Source organism: Petromyzon marinus, chromosome 83 (assembly GCF_048934315.1).
Source record: "Petromyzon marinus isolate PM22_M1 ecotype Great Lakes invasive population chromosome 83, UKy_Petmar_22M1.pri1.0, whole genome shotgun sequence".
Lineage (NCBI taxonomy): Eukaryota > Metazoa > Chordata > Hyperoartia > Petromyzontiformes > Petromyzontidae > Petromyzon > Petromyzon marinus.
In genome coordinates, this window is record NC_133748.1 from 6,144,090 (window position 1) to 6,159,507 (window position 15,418).

Below are 15,418 nucleotides of genomic sequence, written 5' to 3' on the forward strand. Positions count from 1 at the left end.
CGGCTAGTGGTGCCATTTTATTTCCGGCAAAACTTTATTTATAAATCTTCTTTTGGCCAAAATCCGGCAGAGCAACATTATCTCCAATACAGTTGCATTATTATACATTGCTGTCACTATTGACAGGATTGAAGAACAGCTCAATCTGTCTTCAAATTGAACTTTAATTTGGATAACGCAGAGGCACCTACCTGCAACATTACCAGGACCACTGGCAAAGCCACAGCTTGCTGTAAGTCTGCTGAAAATGGGCAATGACAATGCAGATAGAAGTATCTCTATGACCAACATTGGCACAACAGTTGCAACACTTCAGTAACTTGTATAAGTTGTATTTGGTGATGTTTCACCACTTACATGACCATAATTGGCTATGCAAAAGAGGCATCCTCGCACCAAAAAATGACGCTGTCAATATCACTAACAACGACCTCCTTTCTGAATTACCAGGTATTTCTCATACATACAGGTCAATTGACACTGTACTGGACACTAATGAGGCAGCCAATTGCCCTACAGAATTTCTCAACTCTCTGCAACCACCTGGTGTGCCTCCACACAAACCCAACCTCAATATTGGCACACCCATCATGCTTCTTAGGAATCTAGACCCACCAACACTTTGCAATGGTACGCGATTATCTGTGAAGAAAATGATGCCCCGTGTAATTGAATCGACCATCATGACTGACCATGCAGCAGGATTAATTCCACGCATTCCAGCCATTACCTCTGACCTGCTCTTTCAATTTAAACTCCTTCAATTCCCTGTCCAGCTCAGTTTTGCATTGAGCATCAACAAGGCACAGGGTCAATCACTCAAAGTTGTTAGCTTAAGCCTGCTAAGCCCATGTTTCTCTCATTCCAACTCTATGTTGGTCGCTCCAGAGTTGGCAATGCGAAAAAAATGCATATTGGCACTAGGTGACAATACATCCAATATTGTATATCCTGAAGCTCTCCAATGTTAACACATTTTAAAGCTGTTCTCATATCAAACAAACAAGTTATGTGACTGTATCACACAATAAAAACAACCGTAACAAAATACACGTTTACCGACTTCATTTGCAGCATTAAATTATTCTAAGACAACATGGCAAGACATTACTCTTAACATTTGATTACTGAGACCCATGCGAAGCCGGATAACTTAGCTAGTTACTCATGATATTGAGAATATTGGCCTCATGCTCAGCTTGGCCTCAAGTTCAGCTTGATAATTCTTGGTACACGTTATTGAAGATCAAGGAGCATCGTGTGTTCAATGAGTGTTGTGAATGGATTCGTTTTATTAATGTGCATCACGCCTTTTTCAAGGGCGTACATCCATTTGTTTGCCTTTACCACAGCACACTGGTTCGGATACTCATTCTCATTTGTGAAATATCTCTCATACTCGCCCATAGGATCCATATATCCTTTATTCTAATTTTGCCTTTCATGCACTTTGCATTCAGCTGTTGTGTCGACGTTGTTTCATCAATTTATTTAAGGACACTCGTGTTGATAAGGGTGCATCTCGACACCAACGGTGATCTGTTATATTCAATCAACCAAAATTATTATAATTGCTGTCATGAACGTTACATAATCATCTGAATGGTATATCTTGAAAGCGTGGTTTATAATACCGTAAGACAGCAAAGATGATCATCAGTTTCCAGGCTGTAGCAGACGGCCTCCCGTGTGTATGTCCACTCATGTGTCTGATTGTACACTGCTGTGTATGTATGTAGCGGCATAGCACTGTCTGCTGGCAGAAAAGGAGATCTGGGGCGTACGGCAGTCCTCACGTCAGCAGGCCAGGATATACACAAGACAAGGATCTAGGGGAAAGGTCACAGAAGGGGCCCACCAGGAACCTGCTATTAGGCTACAGAAAGGGGGCGTGGCCGGGGCGGAGCCAGGCCACGCTGACAGTATAAGAGGGGCCCCTGTGGGGCACCTCGGGGCTGTTGTTGGAGTGAGATTCCTGTCGTGCTGCTGAAGTCCATCGTCGTCGTCTCTGTCTCTACCTTCTCGGGGCGCCGCTCATCAGGCAGCCTACCAACTGCCCTGCCTGAGTAACATCGCCGACAATAGACGGACTAAATATTAAGTTTGTTAACCCCGATGGTGCTCGTTAATAAAGAAGTGCTTCCAAGTCTTATCGTCTCCGAGTTATTCACTACATGTACACTCGTGTGTCTATGTACGCAAGTGTGTATGTGTGAAATATTTTCCATGTGTTTTCACGGTAATTACATTGAAGGTGAAGGGGTAACCAGCCCCTCGCACTCATCTCGAGACCGCGTGGGCGGCTGTGGTTACCATGCAAAACCGCTGAGGAGGTCGGGGGTTGTTTATATGGTACTTTACTCGTGGAAGGGAAATGCCAAACAACAAGGAGTGGCTCACCAAGAATGAAGGGGTGTGGGAACGTGGCGGTAAGGTGTGTGGACCTGTAAGCCCCAGGCTACTGTGGGCTCGCATCCCCATCAACCGGAGGCGAGGAACGGTGGTTGCTCATGCCTTCACCGAAGGTAAACATCAGTGGAGGGATGCAGGAAAAGTCGATGAGTCAGATGCCTTCTATGACTTCCTGTATTAGACTCGCAATGTGTTCGTATGTAGGCATGTTATATGTATGTATGTGTAGAGAATCCAACGTTCTAAGGCAGAGGGGCCACACTATACTTTATTTATTGTGAGGTGCACGTTGCACGCATCCACCCTACTCCGTTTCCCTATCCGCCACACCTCTTCAAGTGATGTCCCCCCCCCCCCCCCTCTCTCTGGGCGTTCTCTCTTTTTCTCTTCCCACCGTCTCTCTCCTTTCCATTGTGACGTCATCCTCCCATTGTAACCTCGGATCATGTAATTATTTATACCTTCGGATCACGTAAGAAATAGGACTATATCACGCACCCCCTTCCCCCCTGAAAATAACGTCATCCTCGACTAAACCACATCCTGTACGAATCCAACGGAATGAAAGAAAAATACACTTTTGTTGGTCAATAAACAAGCAATGTCGAACTCAACCAGAGAACTGTTACTTTGTGTTTGTGTAGGGATTAAAAATGTGTGTATACAGAACAGTATTTAAGACAATAGTAAATGAATAACTTGTAAGACAAGACAGTACATACAAAGGGTAAATCGGACCTTAAAAGAGAGAGCCAATTTAGATTGGCCATTCCCCGCATGGCGTTTGTAACCGCGACAGCGGCCAAATAGGGGCTCTGGACGGGTGCGAGGGGCTGGTACCCCTCCACCTTCAATTAATTACCACTAAACCACGATTTAAAACTTAAATAAAGCTTGTGCCGGAGGCCACGGGGGGACAGGCGTCTATGACGTCTCCTGGCCAAATGCCATTTGGCAAAGCCAGAAGACTGAATCCTTACTCTCGGGGCTCGTCCAGAATCAACAAAAAACCACTACTGGTGAGTCAGATGCCTTCTATAACCTCCTGTCACAGGTGCTAGCTAAAGTGGCCCCTCGGGATAAAGTCATCTTGTTGGGTGACTTCAATGCCCAAAAGTCGGTCATGATGCTGGCACCTGGTATGGAGTGATTGGAAGTAATGGGCCAGATCAGCTCAATAACAACGGCAGGAGACTGCTAGATTTTTGTGCAGTCCATGAGCTTGTAATTACCAACACGCTGTTCCGGCATCAGCCCATCCACACAACATCATGGATGCATGCCAAGTCCAAGCAAGAACATCTGCTGGACTACATAGTGACGGAGCAGCGGATGCAGGCCCATGTCCTTGACACCAGAACCTACCGTGGAGCTAATCTGCCCGCTGACCATCGACTTGTCATCTGTAAGATGTGTCTGCCATTCTTCTACTCCGGTGGTAGGTGTACACCCAGGAGCCCATTCAAACCCATAGTGGCATGGTCTCAGCTAGCTGATGAAAGTTGCAAGCGAGAATTTTATCATCACTTGCGGCTGGGGTTGGCATCATCCCCCACTCCTCCTGATGTCGAGGGGAAATGGACGAGGTTAAGGATCGTGGCTCATGCAGCTGCAATGGCTGCTTGTGGTACACGGTCCAGACCTCCACAGAGACCCTGGCTGACAGAGGAGGTGTTCAGGCTGGCTGCAAAAAAAGCGACAGGCCCACTCTCATCGTCTACAGCATCCCACGTCAGGGAATGAGGAGGCTTTCCACAGCCTTCGCTTGGAGGTTTGGAGAGCTGCGAGGCACTGCAAGGATGGGTGGTGGTCGCAGGTTGCTGAGAAGATGGAGTCTGCCTCAATGGCCCGCGATCACAAATCACTCTTTAACTTCATCAAAAAAGTAACTTGCAGCACCACACCTATTGCCATCATTAGAGGGAAGGACGGTGATCCAATCTCCGACCCCCAGGAACAGATTTTCAGATTTCCTAAACATTTCTGTGAGGTCCTGGGGGAGGGGAAATCCCTCATCCTGTAAAACATCGTGAGACAAATTGGGGATGACCTTGCTGAGGCTGCGGTGCCTCAAATATTGGAAGTCACCGCATGTGAGTGGCTGGCTGAGGTGCCATCTGTTGAGGAAGTATTGAAGGCGATCCAGAGTCTGAGACCAGGAAAGGCACTGGGCAGAGATGATCTCCCAAGTGAAATGCTAAGGGAGGGTGGCGTTTGTGCAAAGGCGGTCCTATATGGCATCGTAACACAAGTCTGGACCACTGGACGGATTCCGCAGGATGGCAAGGATTGCCCCGGTGGTCCCCATCTTTAAGAAGGGGGACCGCACAGACTGTAACAACTACAGGGGCATATCACTCCTCAGTGTGCCATCAAAGGTCCTGGCAATGATTATTCAACATCGCCTTGCCAGGCACACTGAAGAGAAGTTTGCGGAGCCCAGATGCAGTTTCAGATGCCATATTTTCTGTCCGTCTGCTACAGCAGAGGTGTAGGGAATTTCAATAAGACTTATATCTCTGCTTTATTGACCTGGTCAAGGCCTATGATACCATCAATAGGTCTGAGATCTGGGTTGTCCTTCGTGCTTTTGGAGTTCCTGACCCTCTGTTCACGATCATTAAGGACCTTCATGATGGTGAGCGGGCCCGTGTAAAACTACGTAACCGCGAATTGGAGCCATTCTCTTTTCACCTTTGGGTGCGACAGCGATGTCCTCTGGCTCCCACGTTATTTAACATCTATTTCGACCACGCAGTTCATGAAGCCTTCAATAGCTGTACCGGAGGAATTTCCATCTGGTACAGATACAATGGGAGGCTGATTGATGCCCGGGTGTGGTCAAGGGATGGCTCGCTATTGCTCAACCACGCCAGGTATGCCGGTGATCTGGTAATTGCTGCTCACTCAGAGGAATTGGAGGCGATGCTGCTGAACCTGGAGCTTGCCACAAAGAGGTGGGGCCTTACGGTCAGCACCACCAAAACTAAGCACCTTCCTGGGTATTTTGTACCATCGGACACTCCACCCCCACAACTCCCAATTGGTGATGGGCAGTTGTGGAGAGAGTGGAGAGTTTCCCATACCTGGGCAGTGTGCTTATGACCGGCTCTGGTTTGACAGCAGAGATCTCACTCCGAATCAGTCGAGTGGTATTATATTTTAATCGGTTGCATAATGCTGTGTGAAAGCTACCTGGTCTGTCGCTCCACACGAAGCTTCAGGTCTTCTCGGTCACAGTCATTCCCTTCCATCTCTACGCTTGCGAAACGTGGACCCCCCCTAACGGAACATCTTCGCCGGTTAGAAACATTTAGGCTGGCCTGCCTACGATCTGTCCTGGATTTAATCAGGCTGGATTGTGTGAGGAGCTCACAAATCATTGAAAGATCTGGACAAAGTCTCATCGGTGAGCTAATCCGGCAGGCAAGGCTGCGTTGGCTAGGTAATGTAGCCCGCATGCCCAGCCACCGCATGCCTAAACAGCTTTTGTTTGGCCAGATCGAGGGGGCTAAACGGGTGCGGCATGGGATAGAGAAGAGATTAAGTGATGTGGTACAGGAGGATGTGGAGCTGAGTGGACTTGCCGATGACTGGTACCAGCGGTGTCAAGATCTGCCTCTGTGGAGGAGGCTCGTGAAAGACGCTACTGGGCAGTTGGAGGCAGTCGCCCTGCAACAACAATGTAGGGCGAAGGAGCGACGCTCACAACAACGAGCGGAGCGCCGGGTGGCTAAAGCACAGCAAGTTGGCACAGAAGGGGGCACAAGTTGTGCATGATCCAGTCGTCTCATTCAGTCGACCCGTGGCACCTGGGTCTGCCCCATGTCCTCGTGCCAGCGGGCGTTCAACACTTCACGTGGCCTCAATGTGCACATCTCCTGGCACAAGCGTCATGGTGACGTGACCGCCACTTAGTGGCAAATGGCGGTTGTTGTTGAAGGTGTAGATGTTCGCGGTGACCCGGTTTTTGGTGCATGTAATGGGTGGTCTTGCGGGTGGAGTACTACGTCCATGGTAGGCCTCGACCGGTCCAGCTTTAGACGGGTGGGATGTAGATATCAGTGCCAGCATCCCAATTGGACCCACACACATTGGGGCCTTTACAGGGCTTGCCATGGACGGTGCAGTTTGGGCGAGGTCCCCAAGGGGACCTGTGGGCAGTGTTGCCTGCGACAGATGTGCCACGTACATTCGGGGCAGGCAGTGCCCCCACGTCCAACCCTGGGAAAGCAGATGGTGCTCGGGCCATGAGTGAGCTGCTGTAGGCCTAAAGCTGATTCTCCTTCCTCCCGCCAACGGTTCTGGAATCATCTTTTAGCACTGGATAGTGGGTCAAAAATCACTCCATCTCTCGGTAAGCTGCTTGCAGGGTGTTGTTTTTTCTCCGCCTGTATGGAGGAGTATATTATAATTAAAGCATCGTCACTAAGGGCCATGGGAAGAGCCTTCGGTGCCTCGTGCTCTATCCATTCTAAAACAAAAAAAAGCACTAATATAGACTGTAGCCTGGTTCTTTATCGTAGTGAGTATACTGTCAGTCTATGATGTAGACTTTAGCAATGGTTATTAAGCTGGCCTCAAATCGGCGAACAAATGCTCCCCAGTCCCCTCGTTTAGCCACAAACTTCTGACCATTGCCAAACTTGCGTGGTCGATTGGCGCCCTCCCCTCGTCACTGTTCTGATCCCCCGGGCTGAATAAATTCCGCGCCTGGGCTACGGATGCCTTGCACCTCTGACCATTGTACCAGCACCCTCCCACATGGCTCCAATGCTCCACCCCTAAAGCTTGTAGCGGTCATTACCGCTGGGCCAAGGGGGTGTTTTGTCGCCGCTCCTCCAATGGCAGCTAGCGGTGTCAGCCCCACTAAGATTGACTTTAAATCCTCCTGAGGTAACTCTTCAACATCTCTCAGTGGTTCCGACGCTGCCAATTTAAATCGTGGAGCCTCCGATGGACCTGCTGGCCCCGTGAGAATGGAGCCCATTGGTCGTGGTGCCATGCTCTCACCCATCCCCGGTATTGTCGTCTCCAGTGGTCTGTCTTGGGCGGTGACCAACCCCACCGTGGCTGTTGCCCATGGCGTCCCCACAGTAGGTTTTCCCGGTCGGACCCCATGGGTGGCGTCGGCGCCGCCGGGCTAGTAGCCACCTTGTCCTCCCTCAACTGTTACAGGAGTAGCATGACTGCCTCTGTGAGCTGATCAACCCAGACCACCCAGGGCTCCCTTCCGTCATGGGGTCGAGGGCTCTCGGATATGTCGTTCCTCGCTCACCACCATCATCTCACGGTTCGGGGGGCCCTTCCGACCACACCTACAGATTGTGCTGTCTTTGGATCACGGCCGTCCGGAGCGCTTGGAGTAGAGACAAGTTCCTCCCCTTCTTCGATGGGGTCTCTGTTGGGGTCCTTCCTGTTACCGCGTCGAGGCATCATATGATCTCACCGCTGCCAACAGTTTTAGTGAGTCCACCAATCGAAGTCAGAGGGGCCACACTATATTTTATTTCTCACGAGCTCACAGCATACGTGTCCACCCTGCTCCGATTCCCACCAAGAAGTGCCCCGTTGACCCCGCCTCTTCCGGTGACATCTCCTTCTCTCTCTGGGTGTTCTCTCTCCCTCTCTTGCCCCGCCATCTCTCTATTTTCCCTAGTGACGTCATCCTCCCACCCTAACCTTGGATCATGTAAGTATTTATATCCTCGGATCACGTAAGTATATGCGAATCCGGGGACGGATATGTGAACTAGGGGCTTAGGGATTAGGACTGTATTAGAATTATTAGAATCACATTGTGGTTGTATTAGAATCACACTGTGCTGGTATATGTATGGTAAAAGTAAATGCGTTTGTCACTCTTTGGTTCCAGCTTAGATGCAGTATAATTATGTTGCAATATATTTCGGGTGTAAATACCCTATCTCTGCCAATCTGTTTTAATGTCCAAATCTCGCAGGCATACAAAGGTGTACTGAATACACACATTCTTAAGATGTTCAGTTTGGTTTTGTAGCTGATTTGCTTGCTGATTGTCATTGAATTCTCCCATTAGTCATTTTATTCCATCTTCACAGACACCAGAGAACACACACGGGTGATAAGCCGTTCAATCGTTCTACGCGTTCGAAGGCATTAGCACCGTCATTGCATCTTCACATGTATCATACGGTACAGAATGATAGGGATGTTAAATCAAAATAGTAAATTCAAAGTGCTGTATTAACTGCTGAAGAAATTCCACTTGTGATCCCATGCATTTGGATCCCAAGAGATGGCTGGATGCAATGTAGTGGCTGAAAAGTCAAACAGAAAGTATAGGGGAACTGGAACAAATAATGTTGCATGTGGTTATACCTTTTAAGCCATATTGAGTGGATATGTTAACAGTTGAATTTATAGAATGTGTATGTTCGTGTCTGTTAGATCAAGTAATATGTAACAATTATGTCCAAGCAAGAGTGATTTTTTGAATGCTGTACACCGTGTTGACATTGTCATTTTTCTTTTGACTTCTGCGGGGGCTGTCTTTAGGGGAAACTAAGAGTTACCTCTGCTTAGTGCGTTAGTTGGTTCATTGGGGCTGTATATTGTGTGGTGTGTATGATGGACAGTACTAAGTTTTGTCTTCATCGCACAACTACTAAAGTGGGTGTCCTACCTTGTTTTAAGATGTTTATTCTTGTCATTAGTTTTCTTGTGGTGTTTTGTATAAAATTCTAACACTTCAATGTTGTAGTTTTTGTGGAGACTTCGTCACATAAACGTGATCATCTTATCAGACTAATTGTTGAAGTGGTATGATGCGCAGTGGTTGAGGGTTCAATTCCTGATTTTACCATAGTGGTTAAGTGGTCCTTTGAGCTAAAGTTGGAAAGCATCTGTGATCAGAATATTTTAAATTTTCTGTTATGTTTAAGTACTACTTCAGATGATCAATTTCAGGATGTACATGGATGTCACATTTGTGGGGGCTACCGTCCCCCGCCATCACTGAATTGTCGGGGCCGTTGCCCACCGACTCCCCCGTTCCATTCATACCGCTACCCCCCGGCTGCTCTGTCAGGTCCAGACTACCGACCCCTAATGTCTCGCCCCCCTGTACCTCTGCCTGGGATGTCGACCGCGTTTGCATAGCTTAATTAGCGGCTCGTACGCTTTGTGCTTGCGATGCGCTACACTGTTCAATGGCGGCGTGCCGCGGTGAGCGTGCTTGCAAAGTAAAATCCCGTCCTGCACGGGAATAAACAGGTGCGGCGCGCTGCCGTGGGATTCCCTCCCACCCACGCTCCACACGCTTTAAGCAAATACAAACACGCCGCGATTACTTTGCTCCGATTTAACGGGCCGTTTACACAGCTGCGTATTCGCGCACGCCAAGCGCTTAATTCGCTACCTCGCTATTACACAATCGCGCGGGTGCGCGACCGCCACCCCGTCACACAGGCAAGCGAGCGCTAAACACCACCGAAACCAGTCGCTTAGGCACGCGCACACTGAACAGCCCACCTCGTGTTAACCAACTGCGAATGCACGTGAACACCTAGCACGCTCATAAACAGCCGCGTAGGCACACACACGCTAAGCGCTCCGCCTCGATGTAAACAACCGTGCGTGCGCGCGATCACCAGACGCTGCACTCCTGTATTCGCCGCAAACAGCCACGTATGCGCGCGAGCACAAAACACTCCGCCTCCCTCGTACTCACATCGACCACGATGCAGTTTTATCCTCTATTAGCGGTTTTATTCCCCGCGAGTATCCCGCTAACTACGTGTGTCTGTGCGAGTCAGCCGGCCCTCCTAGGCTATCCCTTGAGGATCCCAGATTCAGCTTATCCTGCCTATCGCTCCGCTTTCTACCGTCGATTAAATAGCCCAAACTTACCTCTCCTCTACTTACGATTACTTCCACTCTGCTGCGCTGAACGCTGTAGAAAGGCGATCCTTTGAGTCGTCTCCGTAGCAGATCGTGCCTGGCTGCGCTGAAACTCGTCACACGGACGATCCGAACGGCCGGCTCCAAGCTCCGTGGGCCGCGATTATGTTGAAGAAGAACTCTCTCTTGCTACACTAAGCTTCCGTATTTTATACACCCTAAAGGCATTCCGTTGCTCTGGCGCCTGCCCACCCGTGCTCCTTCATATTCAGATCTGTAATATTACTTATGACAAAGGCATACCGTGGTTCCCACGCTCCGTACCGCCCTGTCCATTCAGAGGCTGAGTTATTTTCGTCCTTTTTCACATGCTGATCCGTGACCATTTCTAGAACAATGTCATTCAAATGCTTCCGCCCCGCGCCGCCCTGTCTATGCAGAGGCCTGAATGCTCCTATCCTGTTGTTATTTGGACCCGGGAGCTCACCTATAATCAAGGGCATTCAGTTCCTAATTACATCTATAACCACAGGCATATCGCGGTTCCTACGCCCCATGCCGTGTGTGTGCGGTTTCGCTCGCGGTGGCGCAACGGCCTCCGCCGTGACCACGCAACTTTAATGTCAGGTCACGGTGCCGCGGTGCGTGTCAGTCTCTGGGGTGGATCGCCCAATTTCCCGGCCGCGGGAAACCATGAAGCTTGATCCCATTAGGGGCTTCTGGATAAAAACCCGTCGGCCAGGTGACCTTCCCTCCCGGCCCTACGTGGGGTGTGTGTATACATGTGGGGGGGGGGGGGGGCGAGGGGCGCTCCGCGTCGGCGTCGTCACTCCCCGGTGGCGGTGTCACGGTGGTGAATACGGCCTCCGACGGAGCTGCTCCGCCACGGTGGTACCACACATTCGTTGGTTACAAACTGAGTTGTACCTGCGGTGGCAGGGTGGCAGTTACATTGAGGAAACGAAACGACATGTCTCGGACCGTGTTCACGAACACAAAACAGATCTGAAACACGGCAGAACCAATACCTCTGCCGTGGCTGACCATTGTTATAATGCTGTGGGCTCGCATGATATTGTTGCTTCTGAGACCAAGGTACTCTGCAAACCTACGGGCTACTATGAAAGGTTTGTTCATGAAGCCATCCAGATATATAAACATAGACCAAACTTCAACCGAGAAGATGGATACAAATTGAGCAATCATTGGAAGGGTGTTAGTAACCAGGTACAACTTTAACTGTTTATGGTTGTTCCATCATATCTGCTGGGTACTAGTCTGTTTTTCCGAGTTATTTCCCCCCCCCCCCCGCATCCCCAGCGTTTGGCATTTCTGCCGCATTAGCATTGTTGCTGCATTGGCATTGTTGCTGCATTGGCATTGTTGCTGCATTGGCACTCGTGCACCACCCGTGCATCTGCTGTTGTTGTTGGTGCACTTGGGCTACGCCAATCCCAAAACCCTTATAAACAGTTTGCCTTTAGAGGCTGACTCCTTTGTCTGATGACGACCGCTTGTGTTGTGATCGAAAAATCGTGATTTGTTTTATTTTCTTTTATTTCTAACTAAGTGACTTTACCAAAAGAACCAAAGAGCATGGATTCCTGCAGTTACGAAAGCTTTAAATCAAGGGTGAATTGGTTCTACATTGGAAAATTGTCAAGGGGGCGGGGGGGGAGTAAAAATAAGTCTTAGTCCAATGAAGCATGAAACGCTTCAGTGCATGACAACTTTATAATTAAAAACTCAAATTCAGGATACCATATCAAGGTTTATTCATCTATTGATATAAGATTTTGTTGATAAACTCCAATGCATATTAGTGTTGCCCACGTTATATCTTATTTAGTCTATTTTTTATCTCTTTGCTTTCTCTGCTATAAGCCTTAAACCAATAATTGCTGGACAGTATAGGGTATAAAGATAAGGCACTGCTATATATAAACCTTTAAAAGCTATAATAAGGCGGTGATATATGTAAATATATAAACGATCTGAGAATAAGGCACTGCTATATATCAATCTATATAAAATATGCGAATAGGCTCTGCTGTATATAAATCTATATAAAATATAACAATAAGGCACTGACATATATAGAGGATATAAGAAAAAGGTGCTGCTATATAAGTTACTGGAATACCACAATTTATGTATAGCAGCCCCTTATTCTTATAGTTTATATTAATGACTACATAGCAGCGCCTTAATCTAAGGTGTTTTACAGCAGTTATTAAATTGTACATGAGATGATAGTGGTTGAGATAATAAATACGGGGGATTAAAAGTGGTGGTTGTGTGGTTATGGTGACAGGAGAACAGGCGGGAGTGGTTAAGGAGCAGTTGGGGTAGTGATAGGGGTTGGGGTAGTGTTAGTAGGGGTAGTGATAGGGGTTGGGGTAGTGTTAGTAGGGGTAGTGATAGGGGTTGGGATAGTGTTAGTAGGGGTAGTGATAGGGGTTTGGGTAGTGTTAGTAGGGGTAGTAATAGGGGTTGGGGTAGTGTTAGTAGGGGTAGTGATAGGGATTTGGGTAGTGTTAGTAGGGGTAGTGATAGGGGTTTGGGGTAGTGTTAGTAGGGGTTCTGATAGGGGTTTGGGTAGTGTCAGTAGGGGTAGTGATAGGGGTTTGGGTAGTGATAGGGGTAGTGATAGGGGTTGGGGTAGTGATCGGGGTTGAGGTAGTGATAGGGGTTGGCGTAGTTATAGGGTGTGTGATAAGAGTAGGGGTAATCATAGAGAGTGTGGTAGGGGTAGTGATAGGGGTTGGCGTAGGCCTGTTCATAGCTGGGAGCCGGTGGCAGAGAGTGGCAGTAGCAGCAGGAGGACGATGATGATGATGGACTAGGGGAGAAAAGAAAGGTATTCAAGGGAGGACCAGATTCGACACCGGTATAAACCGGCTGGGTCGTGCCAGAGTGGGGATCCAGGATAAGCATCTGCAGGAAAGGTGGCATTCCGGTAGCTCCCAAAAACTTCCAGTGCCCCGTGGCCTGCAGTCGACAGCCGGCTTGATACGAACGCGTGCCAGGCAACTTTTTAGCTCCTCATGTGGTGCAGCAAGGAGACTTCAACCAATGTAGTCATTACGACTGCACAGGTTTCAGTGGCTGTGCTGTGCAGCTCTCCAGTATGAGTTTGTGAATTGCACGATGTCCAACGTTTTGACCCATATGCCTTCCATCACGTGTGAATGAACATTGAGTGGGAGCGGAGTCGCCTCTTCTGAGCTAATTGAAGAAAGCCTTCATGGTTTCCTGCGGCCGGGCAATTGGGCGATCTACCCCCGAGGCTGACATGCACCGCAGCGCCGTGACCTGATATTAAAGTTACGTGGTCACGGCAGAGGCCGTTGAGCCACCGCGAGTGAAACCGCACACACACAAGCACGAGTCAGGAGGCCAAGGGGGGTACGGATCGGAATGCCTTTGTTAGGATTAGGGATCTAGATAGCAATGGGACAAGAATAGCCAGGCCTCTGAATGGACAGACGGCAAGGGTGTGGAAGCATCTGAATGCCTTTTGTTATAGGTGAGATTACGGATCCAAACAACAACGGGACAGGGGCATTCCGACATCTGAATGGACAGGGCAGCACGGGTTGTGGGAACAGCGGAACGCCTTTGTTCTAGGCAGAATTAGGGATCTAGATAACAAAGGGACAAGAATAGCCAAGCCCCTGAATGGACAGGGTGGCACGGGTGCGGAAGCATCTGAATGCCTTTTGTTATAGGTGAGATTTCGGATTCAAATAACGGGACAGGAGCATTCCGACATCTGAATGGATAGGGCGGCATGGGGTGTGGGAACAGCGGAAAGCCTTTGTTATAGGCAGAATTAGGGATCTAGATAACAAAGGGACAAGAATAGCCAAGCCTCTGAATGGACAGGGTGGCACGGGTGCGGAAGCATCTGAATGCCTTTTGTCATAGGTGGTATTATAGACCCGAATATGAAAGGGCACGGGTGGGCGAGTACGAGCACCACGGAATGCCTTCGTGATAGGGTGGATAAAATGCGGAGGCAGAGTTCTTCAAATCATCGGGGTCCACGGAGCAGGAGAGTCAGCCGTTCGAGACGTCCGTGTGACGAGCTTCAGCGCAGCGAGGCTGAACCCCCTACGGAGACGACCGACAGCCTCGCCCGTCTACAGCTTTCAGCGCAGCAGAGTGGAAGTAAGCGTAAGTAAGAGAGAGGTGAGTGTGAACAATTTAATCGAGGGAAAAGAGCAGAGTGATAGGCAGGATAAATTGAGCCTAGGATTCCCGAAGGATAGGCTAGGAGGGCCTGCTGACTCACACAATCACGCGTAGTTTAACGGGTTACTCGCGGTAAATAAAATAACTAGTAGGGGGATAAACTGTGTCGTGTGGTCTTTGGGAGTGTGAAGAGGAGGGTAGAGCGTGCTTGGTGTTCGCGTGCATGTGCGGTTGCTTACCACGAGGCGGAGTGTTCAGCGTGCGCATGCCTACGCGACGGTTTTCGGTAGTGTTTAGCGCTCGCATACATGTGTGATTGTTTACAGTAGCACTTAGCGCTCGCGTGCCTGTGTGACTGTGTTGCGGTCGCGAGCCTGTGCAATTGTCTATAGCGAGGTAGCGAGCTAAGCGCCTGGCGTGCGCATATTCGCGCGGCTGTTTAAACGGTCCTTTAAATCGGAGCGAAGTGACCCCCTCCAATCAGCAGCACGCGCACGGCAGACACCCCTGGCCTCCCACCCCCGACTCCCCACTCCCTCGCGTGTGATTGGTGCACGGGGCTCGGCAGGTAGCAGCGTCGTGTTTGTTATTGCCTGAGCGCGTAGAGCGTGTGTGTGAGGGAATCACGCATCGGCGCGCCGTACCTGTTTGTTCACGTGCGGGACGGGGTTTTACTTTGCGAGCACGCTCACCGCAGCACGCCGCCACTGAACAGCGTAGCGCGTCGTTAGCGTAGAGCAGGCGGCCTCACCGATTGAAACATGCCGACGCGGTCAGCAACCAAGTTGGGGGTACAGGGGGGCGAGGAAGTGGAGGCCGGTAGCCCGGACCTCACAGAACAGCCGGGGGGTAGTGGGACGAATGTAGCGGGGGAGTCGGGAGACAATGGCCCCGACAATTCAATGATGGCGGGGGACGGTAGCCCCCA

The 15,418-nt window shown here is 49.5% G+C and overlaps 1 protein-coding gene across 2 annotated transcripts in view; it reads left to right on the plus strand.

Moving 5' to 3' along the window:
• LOC142907796 (uncharacterized) overlaps positions 1 to 2,150 on the plus strand; it is a 32,691-nt gene extending 30,541 nt beyond the window's left edge. For both annotated transcript variants that reach the window (XM_076057602.1, XM_076057601.1), the window contains one exon: positions 1,740 to 2,150. In XM_076057602.1, the coding sequence (XP_075913717.1) occupies positions 1,740 to 1,928 (189 nt within the window). In that variant the 3' untranslated portion in view covers positions 1,929 to 2,150. The remainder of the gene's footprint in view (positions 1 to 1,739) is intronic.
• Positions 2,151 to 15,418: the final 13,268 nt, after the last annotated feature.